At 35.9% G+C, this 26,516-nt stretch overlaps 1 protein-coding gene across 6 annotated transcripts in view; it reads left to right on the top strand.

Annotated features, from left to right (window-relative positions):
- The window catches only part of SOX6 (SRY-box transcription factor 6), a 378,275-nt gene that overhangs the window by 205,964 nt on the left and 145,795 nt on the right, over positions 1-26,516 (top strand). For all 6 annotated transcript variants that reach the window (XM_050897879.1, XM_050897880.1, XM_050897883.1 and 3 more), the window contains one exon: positions 22,852-23,024. In XM_050897879.1, the coding sequence (XP_050753836.1) occupies positions 22,852-23,024 (173 nt within the window). The remainder of the gene's footprint in view (positions 1-22,851; positions 23,025-26,516) is intronic.

Genomic DNA, 26,516 nt, shown 5'->3' with positions numbered 1-26,516 from the left:
ATGATATTTGTCCCTGGTATTAGAACACAGGAGAGATGGAAAGAGGTGTTTCTAGGAGCACTTTTTTGTGTGTGCATTAATGGCTGGAAGAGAACAGTGAGGCACAACTGTTTGAATCTAGTAATTTAACACTATCCATTTCTGGAAGAGTCTTGGAGAGAGTTCTGCATGAATGAATCCTCGAGAAAGTTATGGTTTCTGTGTTTTTACAGTGAATTAATTTTTTTCTTAAAATATGCATGATTTACAAAACATTTTAAAATGCTATTTTTGCTTCTATTATATAAAATTTGTCTTCACAGATAGGCTTTTGGATGTTTCTTGGTGCACTATATCAAATGTGAAGACCGTTTTGAGGAAAATAAATCTGATGTTTTCCTGTAGCCCTGACCAACACTGTAGTCTGGATTTGCAGTAATTATTTCTCAGTATAATTGCTGAAATTTCTTTCTCATGAATTCTAAGGGTATATAACAGTCTGCCTTATAAATATGTATAAATAAATATATATAAGTCTTATATCACAGAAGCACTCAGAGGTTTTTAATTATGTCACTTTGTATGGCTATAGACATTTCAAAGCTCTCCTTTGTGCTCTCTGCTATAAACATATTTTATTTCTTTTGAAGTCTGTGTGATATACATACTAGCAATTAAAAAACCAGCTCAGGCTTTGAGACACAAGGTCGTCTTAATTAAAACTCAAACAAAAGCTACAAGCAAAAGCCCCACTATATGATTAAGGTCTAAAGTGTTATGATACATTAGAATCATTGTTAACTGCTAGGATTTAAAAAATCAATACACAGGAAAGAGGATCAACTGGTTCCAATTAGTGAAACCAATGAAAGTATCCAACAAAACATAACAAAACAATGCAACCCAGAACCCCTACACCCAAATCCTTAAGAAATTGGTCCTGATTAGAAATATACCACAGGCTATAAAGGTTTCTCATAATGTATTTATTACGATGATCCGATGAAGTGATATGTTTAGCTTTATGTTGTAGCTCTCCAAATCAGAGAGATATTATTGTTTTACTGTTTCTCAAGTCATTAGCATTTTGTGCAATGTGTTACAAAAGCTACATTTCCAGGTCTAACCTGACCTTCTAAATTATGTGGTACCTTTTTGAATGACTGAATATTTCATAAGCACTTTCAACAGTTAATGTTTGCATACTCTTTAGTCTTATTTGCCTGAAGAAGGTAATGGATTCCAAAATAAAAAATATTTTGCTTAAACTTACCGTGCCCCATTGTATCTATTTGTTATGATTAAGATACCGATACAATTAGTTAGACTAATCAGTAGTGTGAACTAGATTAAACTATATGATCTTATGTCATCTTGACTTCTTTTGATATGAAATACTTTTCTCCAGATTCTGGATTTAAATAGACATACCTCCAACTGTACAGACAGAGGGTAGTTCTGTGGAAATGAATGGGACTGCTCACTGTACATAGTGCTATTATTTAAATTATGTACACGTAAACCTTGGCAGGATTGAAGCTGTACTTAGCGCAAAAAAAAAAAGGCAGTAAGCATTTTTGTTGCTCTGGTCTTTTGGTCAGAGGGTCATATTTCAGTAGCACCTATCACAATCGTGCCTGCTTCTCATGTTAAAAGTTAATGACTATTACTGTTTCTAGTTCTTAAAACTCCACAACTATAAATTACATTATAATCAACCTTTCACATAAATCAAGTTCTCCATATTGTTGAATACATTTTATAAATAATATCAGGATGCATGCAGTATATTTCCGGGCACACAATGAATTTGTTACTTACTGCAATCACATATATCTATATATTTTTTACCTTACCAGTGTATGTTTCTAAGCTTAACAATTCAGGGCTAAATTTATGAACTCTGTACTACACTGAAATCAATGGGACAGCTCACTTCTATGCTGTGTTCTGTGGAACTGTGTCCCAAATAGTGTACTAAGAAATAGTATCAACTGTTCATGAGAAAAAGGAATAAGAAGGATAATGATGATAATGGTGAGGGTGGTGAGGCACTGGAACAGGTTGCCCAGAGAAGTTGTGGATGCCTCATCCCTGGAAGTGTTCAAGGCCAGGTTGGATGGGGCTTTGAGCAAGCTGCTCTAGTGGAAGGTGTCCCTGCCCATGGCAGGGGGGTTGGAACTAGATGATCTTTAAGGTCCCTTCCAACCCAAACCATTCTATGATTCATTCTATGATTCTAATAATAAGGAACTTGAAACAGCAATACATTTATTGGGCACATTAGAAAAGACTGCCTTCTGGAATTTGATCTATTCTTCATTTGCAAGGATAGTGACAAGAAAATGTATGGTATTAAAATGTGTTTATTTTCAAATGCCATTTAATTTTTTAGCAGAAAAAGGGTTGAATATAAACTAAAAATTACAAGTAGGTTTTCTTCACTTTTTCTTTGAAAATTTGCCATTTTCTTCTGTTGGTGGGTTGTTTTGGTATTGTATATATGTAGTTTTAATTTTCATTATATTAGTAATTGTTTTCTTTAATAAATACAGAGTCTTTAACTATAGTCAAAAGGCTTCTATGTTGAAGAAGCCTATCACTACTTGGAACTTAAGGCCTTCTCTTCTGACACTGGATGTCAGTGGCAAATTTCCTTTTGACTCAGGTCCCAGCTTAGTTGCAAGTGAAGTTGCTTACCTTTAGCAAAATAAAACTCCTACTGAAGACAAATATACAATTTCATATGAAAAAGCAAGTGCATAGGTAGGAGTTTGCACTGCTAAAACTAGAGAGGAAGCTCCATTTCTTGTATTTCATCATGCTTCAGTGCTTTTGGTTTTTTGTTGCTGTAGACATACAAAGTAAAATTCTAACAAATTAATGAATGTAAGCATTTATCTAGAAAGGTGCATATAGGCACAGTACTGAAAGGACTAAAATTTTCTGATTCATTTGGATTCTGTGGAAACCTGTAGAGGAGTTTCATATTAAGGAAATCTTTGGTTTAAGTGTCAGATATAAAGAACATACTATCCTGTAGTGTTATGCCTCTATGGATACTGAGCAACCTGGGGAAGAGTGTAAGGAAAGGGCAAACATACAGTAATATTTCCTCAATATACTCTTCCAATTTCCCACGAAGTATGATTAATGGGCTTCTTGATTCAGAGGTGGTACATTCGGGTTTAATGGCCCTTGATAGAATTATCATCTATGAACATGTCCAATTGCTTTTGAACCCTTTAATAGACAGCTGGAAAGCCTGTGGGGATAAGCTCAGCAGTTAACAATATGCTGTATATTTGAACCTAGTACCTTGTAGGTGTCCCCTAGATCTTGTATCATAATGGACGGGGAATGGTTGTTGCCTGTTCATGTTGCCTGTTACACTACATTCAGTTGTCTCTCCTCCAGGTTGAAAAGTAAAAATATATTTATTTGTTCCTTATATGAAAGCTGTTCTGCACTTTAGTCACTCTCATCACCCTTCTCTGCAGTTAATTTGGAAAGAATCCTTTTGCACAAAATACGCCTATTCTGAGCAACTTCAAACTTTTGCATTGATTAATGAGAACCTTTGTGGCAATCCTTTTCACCTCAGTTGGTTTTAAACTCCCTTTCTGAATAGGGAGTCTGTCTTGTAGTGGGGTCTTGACGTGTGGATGTTGTGTGGTAATGAGAGCATCCTGATGACATCAAAGATACCAGATTTTTTTTCTTAAGAGATATGTAAAAATACATTACTGGGAACTTTACAAACTGTGGACCCAGAGGTGGCTCAGAAATGTCATCTGTAAAACTTAAGGGACATAGCATTAGTACTCAGAAAAAATGAAGTATGAGCACATTTGGGAAACTTGCATGCAACTGACAATAGCAAGAACCTGTGCAACCTGACACAGCCACTGCCTCAAAAGCCTAAGCTCAATGAGGAATAGAAGAAGAAATACAAGAAGGGTTGTCCTTGTCCTCTCTAAACCAGCTGACCCTTTGGAAGAGGTAAACTATCAGTATTTTTTTTGAGAGATCTTGGTTTGTCTAACTGTCACCTCACTTCAGACCTGACCAATGACATCTGCCAGTTTTCTGCCAAAGGGCAGATCTAGCCAAACTGGGGTCATTTTCCTTCTTTTCACCTCCTTCTGCCAACATTAAAGTGATTTCAGGCTAATCAGGATCCCCTTGCTCCAATCAGGTCATTCATGATACCGCCCCCTTATTTGGTGAGTGAATTGGTCTCAATTCACTGTCTCCCTTCTGTCTCTCCCCCAAATATTTATTTTGGATTAAAGGAAATAATTTCTCTCTTTTCCACTCCCTCCAATTTTTTTTTGGTTCTGGCATGATTTGCCAATAGAGAAAATTTTCAAAAACACTAAAAAGACGAAGTCTCATCAATTAATATGAATATATGAATTGTAAAGGAAATTGAGAGTGCTATATTGAAACAGTTTCCATAGGAAATTTGTCTGAACAGAGGAAACAGAAATAGAAATCTATTAAGGACATAGCCTGCCCTGATTCCATGAGTTCATCGTAGGTGTTACTCTCTGTGTTAATAAAATTAATAGATTTATACCCAGGCAGCTTGATCAGAAATGGTTCTTTGTCGTTAGCTCTCACACTGAAATCCTGTTATTGTATACGTATTTTTTCTTACCCTTTTTTCTTTAAATTACTGTTAGTGTGACCCACATATCCTAATATTTACCTTGGTCTGTATCAATATGAATTAACAAAGTTTAATATTAGTCATGTTGTCATAAATGTTCTTTAAGAGTTATACAAGATTAAGCTGAGACCTGCTCAGTAGCTGTTTAAAATTTGTTGCCCCGTAGATAGCAGTAATGAGAGGCTAACACACTAATGTTGGGAATGAATCCTCATGTCTATTAAGATTTGTTTGAATAGGTTTCCATCACAACAGGTGCACAATTATTTTATGAGTAAAATATTATCAGCCTTCCAAATTAGCCAGGGCAAAATGCAAGTTGTCTGATTAAATAATCAAACTCAATACTTAAAATGCACTTGATTTCCACAGGAATTTTAAGATGTTAAGTCCCAGTCTATCAGTGAAACTGTGATTGTTTGCAGCATGCAAGTAGCAGCTTGTAGAGTATCCTGTTTGGTATGTTTTACATAATTCATCTTACATTATACAAGATAAAACCGCTAAAAAAGCATATAATAGTAGGTTTTACTTCTAGTCAAACAATTTTAATCTACCAATGAAGGTATTATACTGTGCATTAAAATCAGAAAAAAGTGGGCCTCTAATGGAAAATAGTTTGAAAGTGTTCTGCATTCAATTAGGAGGCACATCAGTTTAGAAATACAAAACCCTATGTTGTTTTTTAAATAATTTAGTTTACGAAGGGGGAGGGAAAAAAGGAAAATCCTCTGAATCTAAACTGCAGCTTGCAGTGTGGAGATCACACATGTCACTAGTTACTGAATAGCTCAGCAAACACAGTGACTCAGAGACCCAAGAAATGGATAAAATCTGAAACAGTAGGTTCACCACAAATGGAAAACTTAGTGGTGCAGCTGTCAGATGCAGATTATATACAGGTAACTGTTTGTTTTCATATCTGAATCTGTTTGTCAATCAAGGAATGCTATGAATCAGGAGATGGGATCTCAAATACAAAACCACAAAGTCAGAGACAGCATCTGGAGGAGCTCCAAGCCACAAAAATTAGGGAAGAAACACAGAGGGCAGAAAAACTGTAAATGCTTGCATGGATTCTGCCTCTATATACATTGAATTTAAATAATTGTGTTGATACATCAGTAATAATAATTGCTGATAAAAATTATAGTCCTTATTTTGGGCAGCAATGTGTTTTACTAAATGTGAAATTAAATGCAATTTGTATTAATTAGGGATAATATGAAAGTATGTATGTGGTTGACATTTCTGACATTTTAAAACATACTACTATATGTGAAGATACATCTTTTGCATTTGTTTTGACTTGGAAATACTGTAGATTGATATATGCCCCTAATGTGTTCTGTTGAAATAAGACCACAGTTCTAACCTCTAAGATCAGAAAATTATTTATAGACAAGGTTCACCATACTTTGAAATATAGTCATGGGATTTGATCATTGATGTAACTGTTTACTAGACAATTGTAGTTCTCTCTGGAAGCTGGAATACAGTCTTATTACAGATACTGAAACAAAATCTACTGTTAAAATGCAGGTGGTGTACCCAAGTTGCAGGATTTCAAAAGTCAGTAGTGTATACAGACATTTTATGTAGGTTTGTACAACTTAAGTTTTTCTAAATGTGGGAAAGCTTACGGAGACTTCAAGTTTTGATTGGTAACATCAAAGGAACACAAACAGAGGTTTACTAAGGAAGGTAAAGAAGATAAAATGGGCATAACTGTTCTGTGGCTTGTTTTTTCAGATTCATTAAGAATCATAGAGTTCCTTTTAACTTGTAACTGAAAGAACTTCTTTTTACCTTTGCCGCTTTACTCTGGTGCCAGGATCCATTTGCCTATGTATTGTTGAGATTCTGCAGCAGTCACAGGATGATCGTGGATTTTCTTTTAGGGGCTGTAGTAAATAGAGGGTTCCTACTTCAGGATGTGTTCATAAATTAATTAACCCTCTTCTCTATTTTGTTGTTGTTTTCTTCACTTCCCAAGGGTTCTATAGTGTAATTTTGGGTCTCTCAGACTTTAGTCAGAGGTGGAGTGCCCACTTCTGAAATGTACGGATTTTTTCTAAAAAGAAATACTTTAGCCCATCAGGTTATGGTCTGCCACTTTTCAAGATAACAGTGATTGACAAAGGCACTTTGGGTCTCTCTGAATACTCTCAGATAACATATCCCACCATCAGACAAAATATGAACACTTAGTGCGAAGTACTGGCTGTGAGCGGGCCATAGTGAGAATTCTCCCTCTGCTGACGTGGAAAAACCATAGTCAGTCTTCACACATAGCTAAAGTTTAGTTAACTTCATAGATAGGTAAGTCTCTTCTCTCACTTTGCCTCTTCCTGTTCCCTTCCATGTGTATTGTGCTAACAAACACTGAGAAAAACCCTTTTCTGAATTATAGTTACAACTACTGAAAGGGGCTATGGTGATAAGCAGCAAATCACCTGCGACAAAATATGGGTGTTAATTGCATGTCAGCTGAATCTGCTATAACATTTACATTATGACAGCTATACCTGTGTAAAATGTTTGAATGCATTAAACACATAGAAATTAATATAAAGTTCAAGTTTGGAAGTGAGGGAAAACTGAAGATTTATGTAATGCTTGCAGCATGATCCGTAAAAGGAGAACACTGCTCTTCACTGATCAAAGTCAGAGCGTATAGACCAGCTGGCATCACCAATGCCAGGGCTGAGACTGCAGCTACTACCTGAAATGGTAACATTTATAGACTCAGTTTCTGTGATGGTCCTTAACAACCTCTGAGAGGTGTGTATTTTTTTTTAAAACAAAGCTAACATGCCATTTTTCATTTTCTGAAACAGTTCATTTTCTGTGGTTCAACTCAAGATATATGACATTTAATGTTCTTGACTGACAGCTAGAAGATAGGAAATGGTTAAATGATACTGTGAGAATTAGAAGGTTAGTTGGTAAACTAGGTAATGCTTTTGCCATGCATACCTATTCAGGCTTTTACAGTAGCGCTCTTTTTTGTCAGTGTTAGCTATGTCATAGCAGGCGTACAGTTGTGCAGTTGGTTAAGCAACTGAGAAAGTCACTCCTCTTAAAGTATATACACTGAATTAATATCTAAAGCAATACTGAGTACTTGAGTTAGTAAAAAATCTTTATTTTTTTGCATAGGGAAATAAATGTGAATGAGTGTGTGTGAGTGTTGCCTTATAAATGCATTTTCTGTATTGTCCTTACATGTCAGATTAGTATTTGTTCATCCTCTTATGCAAGCTGGTCATCTTATATGGACTTTTGTCTGTATATGTTGAGTCCATGATATAACTGAAAGCTTACTGCAAGCTTAGCTTTACTGCAAGCTGCTGAGGTCGCCTAAATGCAGAACATTTAATGTACACAAGAGCAGAAAAATCTCATCTTTGCTATTACATATCAAGCCAATAAAGGACGAGCTCCAAGGAGGAATTTGAAAATTTGTAAGTGAATGCAGTCCTTGCTACTTTGAAGTTACCGAAGTGCTACTGAGTTCTAGAAAGTGATATCTAAATACCTCATATCCTTCAGCAGTTCTTCAACAATATTTCCATTTATGACTGTGTTTATTTTGATACCCTGAAATTATGATGTATTGATGGTTATATGTTAGAAGTTAGCTGTAAGGGTACAGTTGAAAACTTTTTTTGTGCTAAGGTTATTACCTATGTGAAATTCAAAGAAGTGAACCGCTTAAGGTTTTGACTGAAACATGTCAGCCCTAAGCCTGTGTATATACACCTTCACACAGATCCATGTTCTCATGTCCACTAGCGGGTGTTGCACATCAGAAAAGTAAATGAAACTACTTTTACGTTAAGGAAAGAAAGTTGGTTGACCCATAGGTATGAATTCCCATACAGGGAAAACAAATCTTAATAAAAAATCATCAAATACTGTATCTGAAGGGCTAAAGTTGCTACACAAGAACTCGGAGAAAAAACGGAAAGGAAATCTTTGGTGTAAAGAGGAAAAAACAGCCAACTATCCATGTGACTCCAGCAGTAATCATAAATAAACACGCAGGAACAAGGAAAAACAGCGAAAGCATATACTTTCACACTAATATTATCCCAGCCTCTGACTATTTTCAGTTCCAGGGATTTCCTGACCCTGATGTGGTTTGTTTATTTTGTATCAGTCAACTAGATCTCTCTTCCCCCTTCCAAATACTTGTCCAGTCTCCCCTTGAGTCTATATAAAACTTGAGCCCACGGCATCTTTTAGGAAGATATTCCATGGCTCTCGTGTCCACTGTGCGAAGAACCACCTCAGATGAAAATTAATTGAACACTTTTAAGGTGATGTTATGTGATTCAGACACATTTATCTCATTTTTTAAAAGTCTAAGATGTCATCTGAGTCAATGGGTGTTAGATGCTTAACGTATTTTTTAAAACATGGCCATAGATCTATCTGCAATAGTAAGAGTCGTAAATCCCTTTAAAAAATCTGGCCCAGAGACACCTAAATCTAAGAAATCCCTTGGAAAAATAGCCAAGAACTTTACAGATGCAGACAGATTGAAATTTTGATGTATATTTAAAATTCATAGAGAGGAAATAACCATAAAATACATTGCTTAAGTGCAAAATTATTTTGCAGTCACAATTAGCCTTCATCTTAGTTGGCAGTATCTCAGCATCACAGTTACACTGATGTAACTTCTGAGAAACATGTCAGAAACATTGCATTGAGTTGCAATAGGTATGTTGTTCCAGACATAACTTATTTTTTTAATAGGACACTTAAAAGGAAGGTGATTAACTTTCAAAACTAATTGAGAGAAGTCTCAGTAGAAATCTGTTTTCCCGGCTCCTGCTTCTTCTTCATTTGTGTTTTTAGTTTTAGTGTCTTGTTATGAAGGAAAAATAATGATGAAATTGCAGTCGCTGTAGAAATAAAGTAATGAAAATGCAACTTGGACAGTGTCCTTATTGTCTTAAGGAGAAAGGAACAATTAAGGGGATCCTGATTTCTTAAATATATTGCAGGTCTATTTATAATATATTGAATTAGAATTCTGTTATAATGGAATTCAAAACCTCTTAGTGTGTTTCCTACATGCTCGCAGTGCTCCAAGATTTATTCTGAATCATCTTTAGACTGTGCTTAAAGTTGTGCCTAAGTTCAGGCCTTTGAATATTAAATTATATTAAGTCTTTTGAATAGGCAGCGTTTATGTTTTCATTCTGTGTGATCCTGTTTGAGTGGTAGAATACCTATATAAGCACGACAAAATAACATGATACCACTCTCTGGTTTGGGACTGTGAAGAATTTCATTACCAAAGATTCTGTAGCAAAGGGCTGTGTTAAATGTTTTGGTTTGTGATCAACTAGGTATACAAATAAATTGAATTAAGAAAATTTCTAACTGTACTTTTAGTCGCTTCTAAGAAACGTCTGGCTAAACATACTCATGCTTGTGGTTAGAGTATAATTATACCAGAACAGTCTTAGAATACATATGGAACTTCAGTCTGCAAATGTAGGCCACCTCCTTTGTGCTCTGGTTAATGTGATTTAGGAGGTTTTTCTGCAGTTAGAAAACTTGACTGATCATTTTGTAGCATATTTCATAGGAGCACAACAAGCTGGTCATAGAATTCTAATTTGTTCTGGAATGTGTTCTTTTTAATTATTTATTCATTTATTTATAAAATAAACCTTGAGGGAACAACAAGCATAGTTTACTTGTTTGGTTTTTGTTTCTCATACTCATACAGTGAGGTTGTGGTTATTTCAAAAGACATAAGATAATTCATATTTGTAGCATTAATATGCTCTGAAGAATTGGTTTTACAGATTACTAGGTTGTGTGTAGCAGATAAGTAGCACTTTCAGTTTATAACTGTTTGATTATGAAAGAAATTTAAAATAATCATCAGATTTACCATCCTGAAGCCGCCAATTTTGACCACCTAATGCGATTATTAATGAACATGTCAATGGACCTGTTTCAAAGCCCACTGAAATAAGTGTAAATCCTTCAACTGATTTCTGTGGGCACATTCTAAATGTATAAAATGTTGTTGCTTTTCCATACATATCAAAGGCTTTTGACTAAATTGTCTCTTCTCAGATGAAGTAGGAAGTTTCCTCTTTACAGCTTCCATGATAGACAGGCTATGCTAATGTCCTTGTTTTGCAATAAAATTTGCTTCTTCATTACTTATCACCAGAGGCAATAAAAATCTTCAGAGGCAAATATAAGTTTTTCATTGATATACTTGTTTGTATTTGTAAGACATGAAAGATGAACATGTAATTAAGATAAAAATTAAAATTTATATTTAAAGTATATAAATCTTGCAGTACTAATACTCCTCATATTTATATTTAGACATTTCTGAGTGGTGTAGCTAATAACTACTAACTAAAACTCACGGAAGTAACTTATTTAACAAGATATAAAAAGTAACTGCAAGACATCATAAGTCAGAGTACATTTCACAGGGGCACATCTCCTCTCCTGTGTATACTGCGCATTCTGGATGCAGTAGAAGAAATGCATTTGGTTTACAGTTTTGAGTATAGGAAGAGAGGCAAGATTCCTAGAGTGTTTTGGAGTGGGATCCTCATCGTTATCTTTAATGCAAATGAACTCCAATAGTTGAATCCTAATATGTAAATTGATTAGCCTTCTTATAAAAAAGCTGCAGTGGCACCTATGGAAAGGATCGCTTCCGTTCTTGCACCCATAAAGAAAAGTATTCATTCCTGTCCTTGTTCCCATAGACCCTCCTAGTACACAGATGCTGAGGTTCAATATGACGTACCACATCCTCCTCCTTAAAACTAGATTAGCCCCACAGGAAGATATAGTGAAGATATGTTTTTTCACCTGATTTGCACATGTCCAACTACAGGAGTACACATAAAAGCTGTACGGACTTCAGCTGTCACCTTTTCTTACCATCACCCCATGTATGTATTTATAGACATTACAGTACAAAGTATTCCTCACTATTTAGAGAGAAGAATCACGTTATTTCTGCAAATACTGTGACAAAAAGCAGAAAAAAATTTTAAAACCCTCCTTTTTTGTAGCTTGCTGTTTAAAATGGAAAACTTAATTAAAACATATGATTCTTTTTCATCTTTCATTATTAATCCATAGTTTAGACAATGTGAGAAGACTGAACAAACAAGCAAAAGCTTTTACATCATGACCTTTTTTAATGAAAGACTAATATCAGCTAAAGAAATCACAAGTAACTATGAGTCCTGTTACATAGGGAAATTAATGTCATCTAATTCATATGAGCTATACCCATCAAATGAGATATTAAACTGCCTCTAAACTCAGCTTCCTTCCAGTCATTTTTATGCATGTACATATACAAGTCTCTTTCCAGAATAAGATTAGATAGAACAGATATTCAGTTCATCCCTATGATTGAAGATACAAGTTTTAATTGGAGAGCTCTTCCTTCCAAACAAGTGCTTTTTTGCACTTGCACCGCAACAGGAAGTAATACTAGTTTAAAAAGAATGAAAAATTGTATAGATCACTTGGAATTGTATCATGTTTACATAATAAAAATATAAGATTCATTTTGAAGAGTATCATGGTACCCAGAAATCACTTGTTAAAGTTAAAATTGAATATGGAAACAAAATGATTTTTATCCAGCTGTACGCTGTTATGAGAAAACAATCAATGAAATGGAGCAATTTCAAAATCAGTCCTGAATTCTCCATTTACATTTTTTTCTTCAGCAGACTCCTAATCTTTTCATGTTGGTTGATAAGATTGTACTTATTCCAGACTGTCATCAACTGTGACTCTCAACATTGTAATTCCAAAGAAGACGCTACCTATGATTGTTTGTAAGCAAAACAAAATATCATTTCACATCTGAAAGAGGAAGCTACAAAAAAGTATCTTACTTACACCTTTTACTGCAATGTTTTATATGAATATTAGAGACGGCTTAGCATTCATGTCAGACCATCCATTCCTCCGCATCAAGGCATGGGTGCAAATATTCATCTAGAACTAAAATATTTTTCTTCTTTTCTGGAAATGAGGGGTAGGGGTTTTCCATTGATTTCAAACATCTAAAACATTACTTAACTAAATTAAGATATAGTAACACTACTAGTGCAGCAGAACTCCATTCAGTAAATTTTATGAATCAGAAGAGAAAAAAAAAATTGAAATAATTATCCAGAAAGCAAAATAATGTTTAGGACAAAATGCCGTTGTGTTGGAATCCCTCTGAAGCTGGTATGAAAAGTGGGGCAGTATTTCTCTGTGTAAGCACCTCATTCTCAGTTTCACGTCTATAGTTTCACATTAAGCTATATAAGCTGCTCATGGAGAGAGTTACAAATTTAATAAGAAAGTGCATTTAACATTTCTAATACTATGTACAGTTTTGTACGTCAAATGGTGCTGTCAGGACAAAGCAGTCTCAGACCTAAAACCGGGATGGTGCTATAGAATATATATATGTATAGGCTTCTTTACTAACATTTCTACATACTTAATATAGTGAGTTTTGTAGAAACTGAGAGATAGAAGGTCATTAAAAACAATGTTATTCCATAATGTTCAGTGATGAGTTTTTTTGGACTTCTATTTGACGTGTCTGCTATTGGTCCTTTGAGAATTACAAAATTCAGCCAAAGCTGATGAAAGAATCCATGTATTTTGAGTCAGGTTCAGAGATAAAATAATAGGGAAGGTGAACAACTGGCTTCACTTACTATTTATGGGAACACGGGCATCAGTTCTCATACCATTGTAAATAAAGGATATTTCTACTGAAGTTTCTGCTTCTACATGTATGTGTAAATAATGTGAAGAGAAAATTAGACCTGCTGAGTTGTTAATTCCAGTGTAATGAAGAAGCTACAAGCACTGTGAACATCATTGTTATTGAGGGACTTGATTTTTCTGATATTTAGTACTTGTGTCCTGTCTTCAGAAGGAAAAACTTTGGATGTCTCTGTTTCCCTATGAGACTTCCCCAGTTTTGCTATGTGAGAACTTAAAGCATTATAGGACTATTGGGTTGGAGTGAGTTGTACAGCCCTTGCAAATGAGAAAAGTTACAGGATTTAACTTTCAAACCCTTTTTAGGACTTTCTCATCTCCTTGAGGAAGACATAACATTGGCCTGCTATTGTTTTTTGTGCTTAATGTGTGTTCTCTGATTGGGAAAGGTGAACCAATCTTGTGCCATTTTAACTTAAGATATTAACTAACTTCCACAAAAAAACCTGGTAAACAAGATCTGTGTGGGGATGTTTGTACAGAGGAGGTTCTGATCCTGAAAGTTTATTCCTACTGTGACGTTTAAGTATTTCTGCTATCCTTATTAACACAGTTTCTGGCATCTCAGTGTGGTTTTTCTACAGAAGAGGAACAGTTATATAATTACATGTTGGTTAGATTTTCTTTTTTTTTTTCTGTTTATCAATTCTTTTCACTTCCAATACCTCCTTTATCCTTTGGATTTTTTTATTTTTTAATATACTATTTCCTTCTGTTATATGGCCCACAAATACAGTTTGGAATCTTTACTGTTCCTATCCTCAGAATAATATCCTGCTTCCCTTCTCCTTCCCTGATCTAGGGAAATACTGTCATCTGTATTTAAATGGGAAAAACTGAAACTGAAGGTCAGGATATTTTTTCAGCTCTTTTCAAGTCCTGAGTGAGTACTTTAAATGGATGAATCATCTTTCCTCCTCTCTTGTTTGTAAATTTTTTTACTTTAAAAGCATTGGAATTGAGCATTAGAGTCAATAATAATAATACAAGTTTTGCTCTTTATGTAACACCACCATGTTCATTCTATTTTGGTGTGCTATACCCTGGGCTACAGTCTTCTCAGTTAACAAAATAAAACTAGTCATTTTTCTTTTCTCTTTACATCATATTTTAGTGTTTGTATCACTGTACAGATTACTCACAGCCTGTGGCCTCTGCTCTATCATTATATTCTAATTCAGCAAGAACAGATTGGCTGTGAGTTTTTAGTTGCAATGTGTAATGTGTATTTCTCTGTTTATATCCAGTATTATCACATTTTTTCCACATAGAGTCTGAACAGCTCGTATTGAGTATATATGAAGCATTTCTAAACCCACTGAAAGCACTAAAGCATTCATAACCAAATCTCTACTTGCTGCTGAAAAACCCTACGAATAATTTATTCAAAAAATTGTCGTCTTCTTTCTTCTACATGCACATGCATGAATTAACACTTAATATGTACTTGAATTAACACTTAACATGTACTTCTAGTATTATTTAGAATGTAAGGTGACAAGTTCTTCTGGAATTTGAGAGTAATTCTAAGAAACTGGCTAAAGTATTTTTTTTCTTTCTTTTTTACATAGCAAACAATACTAAAGTAGAATTGTATATATGAGATAGTAACAAAATCTCTAAACATATTTAAAGTTCTTCAAGGCTTATGTCTGATAGAGTTCTTCTTTTCATGTGTGTGAAAGAAAGTAAGGAGTCCGAGAGATTTGTTGGAATTGCTGGGCGCCAGTTTGGAGGAGGGGGAGGTTGAAGCTCTGGCTAACATCACATTCTTTCCTACATTCCTGACGTGGATTACATTTTAGGACTCAACTGTGGATTCACCACATCCCTAAATATGGGGCAACGTATCATTGTGCTGCTCCATGAGCTGGCCAGGCACTACTCAATCCAATCCTTTGCCTAGCAGATTACTTTGATAGTTTTGGAGCTGTTTGGTAGTAACTTGTGAACAGTTTATGTCGATCCGGTCACTGTGGTATTTTTCTTTTGAATGTATTGGTTTACTTTGATTAGAACTGTTGTGAAAAACAGTCAAGGAAGAAAACCTCTGAATATATCTCTCAGGAAACAGTTGAGAATTGCTAAGAAACAACACAAGAACAAAAAATGCAGCAAACACATGAGATCAAAAAAATGTTAAAGGCCACAAAAGAAACATTGTCCCAGAAGAGGTGATTATTTGCAGGAGCAAAGCTAAGGTACAAGCGTTTGCTGGGAAATGCTAAGGCAGGTAAGCCTGCCTCAGTTCCCATCAGGTGATGGTAAGTCTTTAGGGGAAATATTCAGCTGGATTACTACATACATTCTTGTGACTTATTTGTTCTTAATGCAGAATAAACTCTTCTGTGATTTGTGAAGTCTGAAGAAGGGATAAATCCTTCAAATTCTTTTGAGAAGCGAAAAAACAACTGAATGTGACACTTTAAATGGTTAAATAGGGTACAGTTGAACCTGAACACTCAGAGGTGCAATGATAAAGTGGCGATCTGTGAGGGCACTTAGGCCCAGGGACTCCTGTCTCTGTCCCAGCTCAATGTCAGGAAGAGATTGGGATGTGCATCACTCTTCTGCACGTGTACATTCTCCGCTGGTTAGGCAAGACGTATGTGTGGAGTGGATGAAAGCCTTGGTAAGATCCAGACTAAATGGTGGTGGGTGCAGGACCCTGAAGTTTGCTGTGAGACATGCCAGCAGCTCAGTTTGCACAGAGCCAGAGAGGTGGCTGTGGTGATGGAGGTGCAGCTAGCCTTGCAGTTGTGGGTCCCTGCCCTCTCCCTCACCTGTCTGTGGGCATACTGACGTGGGAAAATGAAGGGTCATTATGACCTTGCTGAGGTAATTTCATTTTCACTCTGCTACCTGCAATTTTATGGCTAGTCTAGGAAAGACAGTCTGGCCTATCAGAAGTTTAGGATTGTATTAAAACTCTCCTGTTCTGCAAATCTTATTGGTTTCAAATCTCTCCCACCTAAGAAATTGCTTAAGCTTCTCAGGTTTAGTATACGTGAAACCAGGATGAATCCTGCAGATTCTCAATAAAACATTTGCATCCTTCTCATAAGCATAGCTAACTTATGCCATTTTTTGTTTTTCTAAATCTGACAAACAGTTTTTACTCTACAGAATGTCTTCAGTAGTTCCTAATATTAATTCCCCTTACTGTTTATGAACTTAGGGTATTAATTTTTCCTTGCTTAAAGCTTAAAACACAGAATCATTTTGAGACATAAGGGGGGGGGGGGGGGAATCTCACACCTTCACAAGAGAAGCTATCCGGTATGGTTTGCGTGCTGGACATGTTTGCTGTGCTGCCTTCTGCACTGGGATGCTACAAAGCACAATGGAAGCATTTATAAAACTTTTTATTGACTAAGGACTGGACAGTAGCATATGGGAACATCAACAATTGCTAACTGATCATAAAATAAAGAAATTCCAGTATTCTAGTGTTATAAAAAGAAGGAGAAAAAAAAAGTCATTCAGAACTTAGTCATATTGGTTCAGCTGTTGTAACCAAAGACTGATAAGATAATAGAGGTCTTTGTGGCTGTTTTCTACTGAAATGCTTTATCTTTATGATGCACTTGGGGCCCTTCAGAGTGGAAAGTTTTTTAAACTGCTGTTGGAGTTAGAACTCAAATTAGATGCTATTGCAATGGCAAGGGGGCTCCTTAGTGAGGCAGCCCTCACAAAGTGACTTTTATCTCTGAAGCCCTTCCATTAGATTGTTACTTTCTTCTGTTTTCCCTGTTTATTTTTGTTGACTTTTGCTGCCCTATTTTGTGGCATTTAAAAGGTGACTCAATCAAAAAAGGGTAAATGCTAAATGCTGGACAGAGCCTGTGAAGTAGCGACATCACAGCCTATCTGATGTGTGCTGCAGACTGCTGTGTTAGACAGAATGGTTTAACCAGGTTATCTCTGGGCACCTAAGATCAAATACACTTTCTTTTATGTCTAGCATTGTGTTTTTGCTTTCTTTTCAAACAATGTCCATAATAAAAAAAAAAAAGAACAGAGGAATTGATTCATAAAGGCTTTTTAAAAAAAAAAAAAAGCTGAAATTGCTTAACTTGATTCAAAATCATTTTTGATTGTTGGTTGAATTGCTTTGGTTGACTTTGGAACTGCAGTTATGTGATTTAAAGCCCTTCTTAGTTTCTGGCAAAGGCCACACTTCTTTCTTGCATTACTGTCTCTTGATTTCGTAGAAGTCACACTATGTGTTTATTCTAAAAACATAACAGGAGCAATCATTTGCGATTTATTAATTTGTATTTCCTGTAAGTATATGGGGCAAAAGTTAGTTTAGATGCAGTGCATAAACAAGGATGATATTTGTCATGCTTTACACTAATCACAGAATTCAAGAGAACCAATAATACTTTGCAGGTGTGTAGAGATTCCATGCAAAGATCTCAAAGCACTTCAGAAACATTAACTAACCAGGCATAAAACCCTTTGATTGGTAGTGTTTTAGTTTGTGTACATGTTGGGAAACTAAGGCAAGCACGTTCAACAACCCACAGTAATTTTGTGTCACAGCTAAGAATCCTACTTCAGCAAGCTTTGGATCACACCTATAAATTTTTGGCTTATTTATGATGCCAGTATTTTGTCTTTTATTCACTTGATAGAGTATGTGGTTTTATCTTGGTTTATTTTGCTGAGTGTCAAAGAGATTAGTTTAAATTATACTATGTAAGTCTAGAAGTCTATTTTTTGTTATTCCTGCTTATTTTTTTCCCTTACCAGCAGTTATTACTCTGCCTCTATCTCATGACAACTTGCCACAAGGACAGTTCCAAATTTAACATTGAAAAGCCTCCTATGTTTGTTGACATGCAGCTACATCTGTATATAGACTGCATATGTAGTAAGAGTTAATAGAAGTGTTGTAAGGTGGTAAACCAGAGATTGATATAGGAACTATACTTACATTATGTATCTATACTTACAGGATACTAGGTTTTTAATCTTTTTTTGCAATGCTTAAAGAAATCTAGGTAGATAAAATGCAAGATGATGTTTATGATTTTTATTAAATGCATTGTAAGATATACAATGATCTTTCTATTGCTTTGTATACCAGAAATCATGTAGTACTGTGATCAGTTTTAAAAGGTAGGTTTTTGCCACAAGCAGAATTCTTTCTAAATGTAATTTTAGACCACAAGTTGAACTCTTCTCTCTTTTTCAGCAGATTTATAGCCACTTTTTATTTTCTCACTCCTGGTTAGATTGACCTATGACCAGAATTTCTCAAAAGTTCTCTTTGATGCCTTAGTTCTGTTCAATCTGACCATTTTATCTCAATTTGTGTTCAAATCCATACAAAAATGAAGGGTAAAACAATAAGCATACAAGGAAAAATTAAAATATTGCTACAACCAAATTATTTTTTAGCTTATGATTATAATCACAAAGGCAAGAATATATAACCAAAGGACTACCAAAAATAATAACTATTTTTTCTGAACTTTTGATGAGACTAACTGTTATATTTTCATTTTAAAAAGAAGTCCTTAAACACTATCGACTTCCCACCAACACTCAAAATTTTAAATACTGCTGGTAAAGGGAGTCAATGGATCAAATTCAGTATATCTGAAGTCACTGAAATAAAGGCCCCTAAGAAAAATGTGTCAATTTTAAAGGTCTTTCCTAACTGAAGACCATTTTGTGATAGAGCCAAAGGTTAATAAAATCAGTAGTGAATGTAGCAATTTTACAGATAAGCTATTCACAACAAGTGTAGTTACTTGAATAAAAAGCTAATTCAGTTCTAAAATGCCACATGCAGTAGCAGTGAATAGCTGCTTTTAGGTGCTTTCTGGAGGAGGATAAAATACAGAATCACAGCACTCTTCTTTTCCAGCATCCCTGGCTGCCTGTAAATTGCTGTGAATGGGACTGTAGGCTGACAGGCTCTATTAAGACAAACTGCCTTTCTCATCGGAGAGATAAAATAAATCAGGTGTTTAGTCAAATTAAAATACTTCAGATGGAGCAGGCCCTGGGGAGCACTGATCCACCTGACAAATCTGAGAGAAACTCAAGACAGATGTGTTTTGGGGATAAGGAAGACCCCATGGAAAAAAAAAAAAAATACACTGCTGTCTTTGGAGTAAGAGAATAGGATTAGAACAGAGAGAGCGAGCTGTGATATAAATATTTTATGGAAGCTGGCATATTTACTGTATATTTTTTACTAAGCTTTTTGTTTTATCTATTTTTATGGCAAATACATTTTACAGATAGCTATATTTTTATTTTATTTATAGATATTTTTAGTCAGCAGCAGAAGTTTATTTACTGGTAATGAGTTTAGGAATCTCATTGCTTGCTGCAGTGAGTGGATGCAAAACAGATGATGATGGCACACAGCTACTGATGACCTCTCTTGGCCCAGCCAGATCAGCTCAATCTGGTCTACATTCTGAGCAAGTCGTTTTTTATTGGTATTTAAACTCTAAAATAATGGTTGGGATTTTCCACTCTGAAATTAAATTATACCTCCCCCCCACACTGTTCATACAACAACATTCTGCATCTTATGCTTTTTCTTGTCTTGAGCAGTGTTCGGTTAGGTGTCTTGCAGCTTCATGGAGGTCTCGCTATTTTCCAGGAGCACAGTGTACATTTTGTGGTCATCAGTTCTATTCTGTTGTTGGATTACATAGCACAGTACAAATTAAAGAGTAGAGTACTTTAAATGGGATCATTCATTTCAGATGTGTTTCTCTGGGGGGAAAAAGGAAAGAAAAACAATTACTATGAATTCCTGAATAAGAACAGTTACTTCTGCCTGCTATTGTAGAAAATTCAGAAAAAAAGAAAAAGAAATGACCTTATAAATTGCTACAACTATATCAAATGGTTCTAACTAATCATAACAAAACAATCAAATTTTGTAGCCTTAGCAGGCACTCTTTGTGGTAGCTTTCTACTCATATTATGAAGCAGGTACAAAGTATACAGAATAATATGGAAATGGAGCAGGAGATTAATATCTGCTTTGGGTGTGTAAAATACTTTATGACTGTAAGATCAGGGGCCTGCATTACAATGCCGAAGCTGCTTGACAGATGTGAAAGTCTCAGGCTGTAGTTTCCCAGGTGGCAGTGGATGGCAATAAGTATCATTTGAGGCAGCAGGTTGCTTCCCATTGGCTTTCTAAAATAGGTGCAGTGGTTGATCTCTTCTAGTCACGATGGCCAAGGGAGTTTTTCTTTGGCAGAACAGTCTTTTATCCGTGAAAATGAATTGCAGTATACAATAACATATTCAAAAGCACCTAAATAACCTTTGATCCATGGTGCAAAATCTTCAAGACTGAATAATACAGTTTAAGAGGGTTGAGGTAAGTCTATACTGAAGTTGCAGATAATTGAACTAATGTCAACGGTGTGGAGCTCAGTACAAGCTAATGGATCCTGGCAAGGCAGTGCCTTCAGTGCAGACATTTTCCTGGCCACATACCTACCTAAGTTTACTTTCAAAAATATTTTTTTTGTTGTTGCTTTGAAACAGCTTTTGCACAGAACTCTTTTATTGCTTCAGTCACGCGTATCACACTAAGGTTTTGCAATGAGTTGGTCTGAATAGTAGAGTGTCCTTCAGCTTTAACTTCGTGCATCCATCCTACTTCTTGTGACTAAGAAAATTGCTAACCATTTCTAAAACTTCTACTACAACAGAAGTTACTCATTTTTCCTTGTCCAGAGGCCTGTGTCACGTGTATACTGAATTAAGATTTGGCATTACAGGGTACTGAAACATCAGTTTATTGCAGACTCTTTTAAAACTAAGATAGTTAATAGTGGCTAAGTAATTGAGTATTTTCAGTACTATATGTTGCTAAATGCAATTAAGAAATGCACAGAAAAACAGGTACCCTTTGTTTCTGGGAGTTTGCTTTGTGTAGGGTGAATGACTTAAGCCATACAGTTTCTTTTTCCATAGAAAGCACTTATAGACAGAGGTTTTCTTGTATGCTGCTTCTGCAAATGAAATTCTGTTTAAGAATAATATTGATCCCATCATAGCATGATGTAAGTAGTAGAGCATCTTGGGTTTGTCGTCTGGTTGGCAGGAGTCTGTTTTGTCTTCCCTCTCCTTATGAAACCTGTCAACCTCTTTCTTCTCTTCCCTAGAAGATATCCATCTTACTCCTGGGAAGAAGGTGGAGTCATAATTTTGGTGACAGTTCCTCCATTCCCTCCCAGGTCCTGTTCCTCACACATTTTCTTCCTCTTCGAAAGTCCTGTGACTTCTTTATCACAGTCCTCTATTGTGAATGGAGGAAAGGAAGTATGTGAATATCCTCTCTTTTGTGCCACTTCTCATATCATTGTGGCAGATTACAGACCTGACTAGTTCTTGATTTGGTTCGCTTCTTCTCTAACTCTCAGTTCTCCTGCACAACATAAAATTGCTTCATTTATCCCACTTCCAACTGTAAACCTCTTTCAGATGCTCTTCCAATGTTCCTGAAGTGCTACCTTACTGTGACTATATTACCTCTTATAGAGCTGTGGGTCTGAGATGCTCACACAAGGAAATGCAGTGTATGGCTCAAATATAGGAGCTGACATTGCTGTTTGTGACAGAGTAATATGTTCATACGTAAGATGGGAAATTTTTGGATTGATTTGCAAAAGGACCCTGTACTCTCTACTTAGGAGACCCATGCAATTTACCCATAAACAGACCATTAAGCATCATTAGTGCAAAGAATAAATGTACCGTAGTTTCCTATTAATTAAGTGCTCTCCGTAGAGTAAACTTTGAAAGTTAAATGAAAATTTTTAAGCCATTTTCACAGGTTAGCCATTTCTCTTAGGGACAAGTAGAGCTCATTTTTAATATGCATTCTATAACCAAAGCTTACATTTACCCAAATGACCTATTAGATATATGGGTATTTTAGAGAAATGATCAATAAACTATTAAACTGCTTCTTACACTGAACAGCATCTTTTAATTTTTTTTTTTAGCATTTTTACATACTTGGGGAAAAAACCAAAATATATAAAGCGAAGGAAAATTATGTCTAATAAACTGTGAATGTATTTATCACACTGGACAGATTTAGATGGAAAAGATATAGGGATTTGTACACAGTGCATTGTTAATTACTCCCGTCAGAAAAAAAACCCCAAACCTCTATATCTTTTCTGCTCCAATTTTTGTTATATCCTCCACTGCTCAGAGCACAGCAAAGCCATGCGCTAGATTCTTTTGGGAATTGTTAGTAAAATATATGTTCAAGCTGCCACTTGAAATAAGCATGTTGGTGATTCAGCCATTTTTTTGTGTGAATATTGCTTGGTAACTATTGTCTATCTCATATTTACAGTACATCTTTCCTGCACATTTAGGTACACCAGAAAGCCTGGCAGAAAAAGAGCGACAGCTCTCTACTATGATCACCCAGCTGATCAGCTTACGGGAGCAGCTCCTGGCTGCCCATGATGAACAGAAAAAGCTGGCAGCCTCACAAATTGAAAAACAACGGCAGCAAATGGACCTTGCTCGCCAACAGCAAGAACAGGTGAGGCTCCAAGAAGGAAACCTGTGGCAATGTTTCATGCAGAATGCTTATCATAAACGCTGTTCTGCTTGGTGTTTTGTTTCATCTTTTTTGTTAAAAGAGCTTAAATATCTTCAGAAATTACATCTTTTTCCAGAAAGAGGAAATATTATAGGACCCTGAGAAAAAAAGTGGGTGTGGACATTCAAATAATTTCTTTCCTAGAATAAATGGCATTTGATAGATTTCACAGTTCTTGTTTCTTGCACTGAGATGCAATTTGGGGAGTTACAAATAAGCCACACTACAATCATTATTTAACTTTCTTTTTTTGACAAGAAAATAATTGAACAAAAACCGTAAGCATCCTCAAACCTTCAAATATCTTCTACAAGTAAGGTTTGATTTGTTCGTGTTGTGGGGTTTTTTTGTTTGCCTTTTTTTTTTTTTTTAAAGATGTAGTTGTCCAAAGAGCTGTCCTTTTCTCATTGTACAAAAGTGTAACAACAGTGATCCCATACCCGAGTCCCCTAGGCATTAGATCAGACAGATCCAAATTAATGTTTGGTTTTTAGGAATCTGACATTATTACTAGAATTATCTTTTCAGTTAAATGTATTTTATAGGATATATACAACAATATATGCTCTGTTGATTTTAATGAGTTGTGACGTCTGGTATTTTATGTGCTTGAGTATTTGCCCACATGTAGGAATATGGACTCATCCCCTAATGGAAAATAACATAAAGGAACACTGTAAAAAATCAGAAGTTAGAATGTCATTTAGCCATCCAGAGATGACACAGTAATTAACTATTGACACTTGTGAATAAGCTAGCACAAATTAATCTTGACACATTTGCAGACGAGTGATATCTTACAGTGAACACTTTGTAATTATATTTCAAAATGAAAATTAAATGACACTTAAAACTAGGTTGTCATGCTCAATGAAGCGAGCATGTAGCTCAACCAATAGGCAAATAAAATTCAGAATTTGAGCCACATGGTGCTTGTGTACCCTACTTTACTGTGTCAAGCCTATACATCAAGACTATGCTATGGTAATTGCATTGCAGGGTATTGGATACATTTTCTGTCACAGTACTGTTCCATCTAAGAGGAACCATTGACATTAGATGCCTCATGGTATATTTCTGGTTTTCATCAGGAAATGCCTATTCAAATAGTACTATATTGTATATATAGGTACAAAAAGCTGTTCACAAGCAGTCTGAACTCCAGCAGATCAGTGCCTTTGCACACGTAAACAAAGATCTCATCCTTGCCTTGGCTATAGCTTACCATGTTAAGTAGCAGCCAGGTCACCAGCAGCTCCAAACAATTCTGGACATAGGGTACTGTGTATCTGTGAAGAAAGATACAACACTCAGAAAGTGTGACCCATGATGCAGCTCCATGCGGTGTCTGATTTCAATGTGAAATTACAAATAATTCCTTTCTGAAGCTGAATATCATAATAATCTTTCTATTACCTTCACTGAGATTTTAGCAGCAGGGACAATGTGGACATAAACCCGACAGAACTTATCTTTAGTTACAAGTACTACACTTTTAAGATGGAATAGCACAATTGGTGTGTTACTTATTAAAAATACTAACTCAAGCACTCATACAGGTTTTTAAATATTCTCTGTAGTACAGTTACCATTAGAGTTGCATTTCCAAGCAAAGACACTACTGATGACCACTGCTCTGACAACAGGTGACCTGAGGTCCAAGGAGCTGGCCCCAGGTTACCTGGACACACAGGCTGCTAGCTCTGTTTGAACTACTTTTTTCACTGGCAGACTATGGCCTTCTTCTTCAGTCTTCATCCACCGTATTTTTATTGACTTTACTGGGAGATTTGTCCAGAAATATTTGAACATCAGGCTCATAAAGGGAGTTTGATCTCTGTTATAAGCATCAGTGTAGTGGGCTATGATAGTTGCTTGATTCCTTTTCTGTGTGGCACTTTGCCTTGACCCAGCCCCAGAATCACATAGACTTCAATTTGTCTCTTTGAGGCCATATGCAAGACTTAAAATATGTATGAATTTTGTGTTGGTCTCCCATACAAAAATGAATTTTAACTGTAGCAGTGTAAAAAATTAGAGAGTTATTTCCAGGTGACAAAGAGAGAGATTAAGGAAATGACAGACTTGATCTCTGTGTGTGCACAACTACAAGCTGTTAATATGCAACTGCAGATTCCTTATGAGTTAATCTGAACAGTTTGCACTAAAACTATGTGATTGTTTATTTCCAAATCAACCTTGCTACATTTCTGTAATTTTTTTATCATAAAAACATTTTACTTAGCTTTCTCTGTTTATAACAGAGTAAGTGTGCTTAGAAGACGGTGGGAAAGGAGACCAAGAGGGTTTTTGCCAAAACTGCAACAGTGGATTTGAGTGACCAAACTACCTTTGTCACCAACTTCTTGCTGTTTTATGTGCTTCCTCTGCTCTAGATAAATATTTATAAGAGAGGAAATTATACTTAAGAAATGAAGGTAGCAGAAGTGCTGAGGCCGGGGTTTCCAGGAAACACAAATCTTGTCCTTGTTTCAGTCTGCTGCACAGTTACCCTTCCAAAGCAGAAGTCCAGTTGTTCCCCCAGCTCCCTGCGGCTTCTCCCTCATAGCTGCAGTCCATGTTACCTATTGCAGGGAGCAGCTCTGCGGTCAGAGGGCAGGATCCTACTTCCCTTCTGCTCTTGCATGCTGATTTTGGATGGTTTGTGGGAATCAGGGGGTGGGGTGGGGTGGGGTGGGGTGGGTGGATGTCTGTGGCAGATTCTCTCTCGTTAGTCTCTTAGTGTTCCTGACCCTGAACACTTGCTTCTCTCCATCTATGTTAGAGAAGGAATAGAGTGAACCTTTACCCTCCAGATCCCTTACTGAATCTACCAAATGAGGGTAAGAATATCTACATATTTCACAGGGTTGTGTTGAGAATGAGTTACTGAGCATCAGGTACTGCTTTTACACAGAATGAGACCCTACTTACTTGAGTAGTTCCAAGGAAGACTTTGAGATTTGCAAGAGAAGTAATATGCTGCTCATTGTGAATGAAGTTAGAGAAGCTTGCCCTAGGAGCTTGTGCTGAATAGTGAAACATCTATAAATACTAGCTAAGGCTCCAGTTCAGCAAAGCAGGAAAATGTGTGTTTAACCTTAAGCACCTGAGTAATCCCATCCCCATTCAGCAAAGCACTTAATTTTAAGCATGTGTTTTGTTCCCATTGTAGCTAACAGTAATGCATCATAGTCCAAGATCACTACAGGCTTAAATGCTTTGTTGAATAGTGATGAGATTATTCACATGCACACAGCTAAACCCATGTTTCTATGCTTTGCAGAGTTGAGGCCTAAGTGCTTAAAATACATATTTCTTACTGGCTAACTAGAATTTATGTTGCATTTAAATTTAAAATGTTTACGTCACATATACAGATACCTCTAAAATAGCCTTCATTTTTAAAAAAAATAAATATTTTGCTAAATA

The sequence above is a fragment of the Gymnogyps californianus genome, chromosome 5 (assembly GCF_018139145.2).
Source record: "Gymnogyps californianus isolate 813 chromosome 5, ASM1813914v2, whole genome shotgun sequence".
NCBI lineage: Eukaryota > Metazoa > Chordata > Aves > Accipitriformes > Cathartidae > Gymnogyps > Gymnogyps californianus.
The sequence above is the reverse complement of the archived record's forward strand: the minus strand, read 5'-3'. Positions and strand labels throughout refer to the sequence as shown.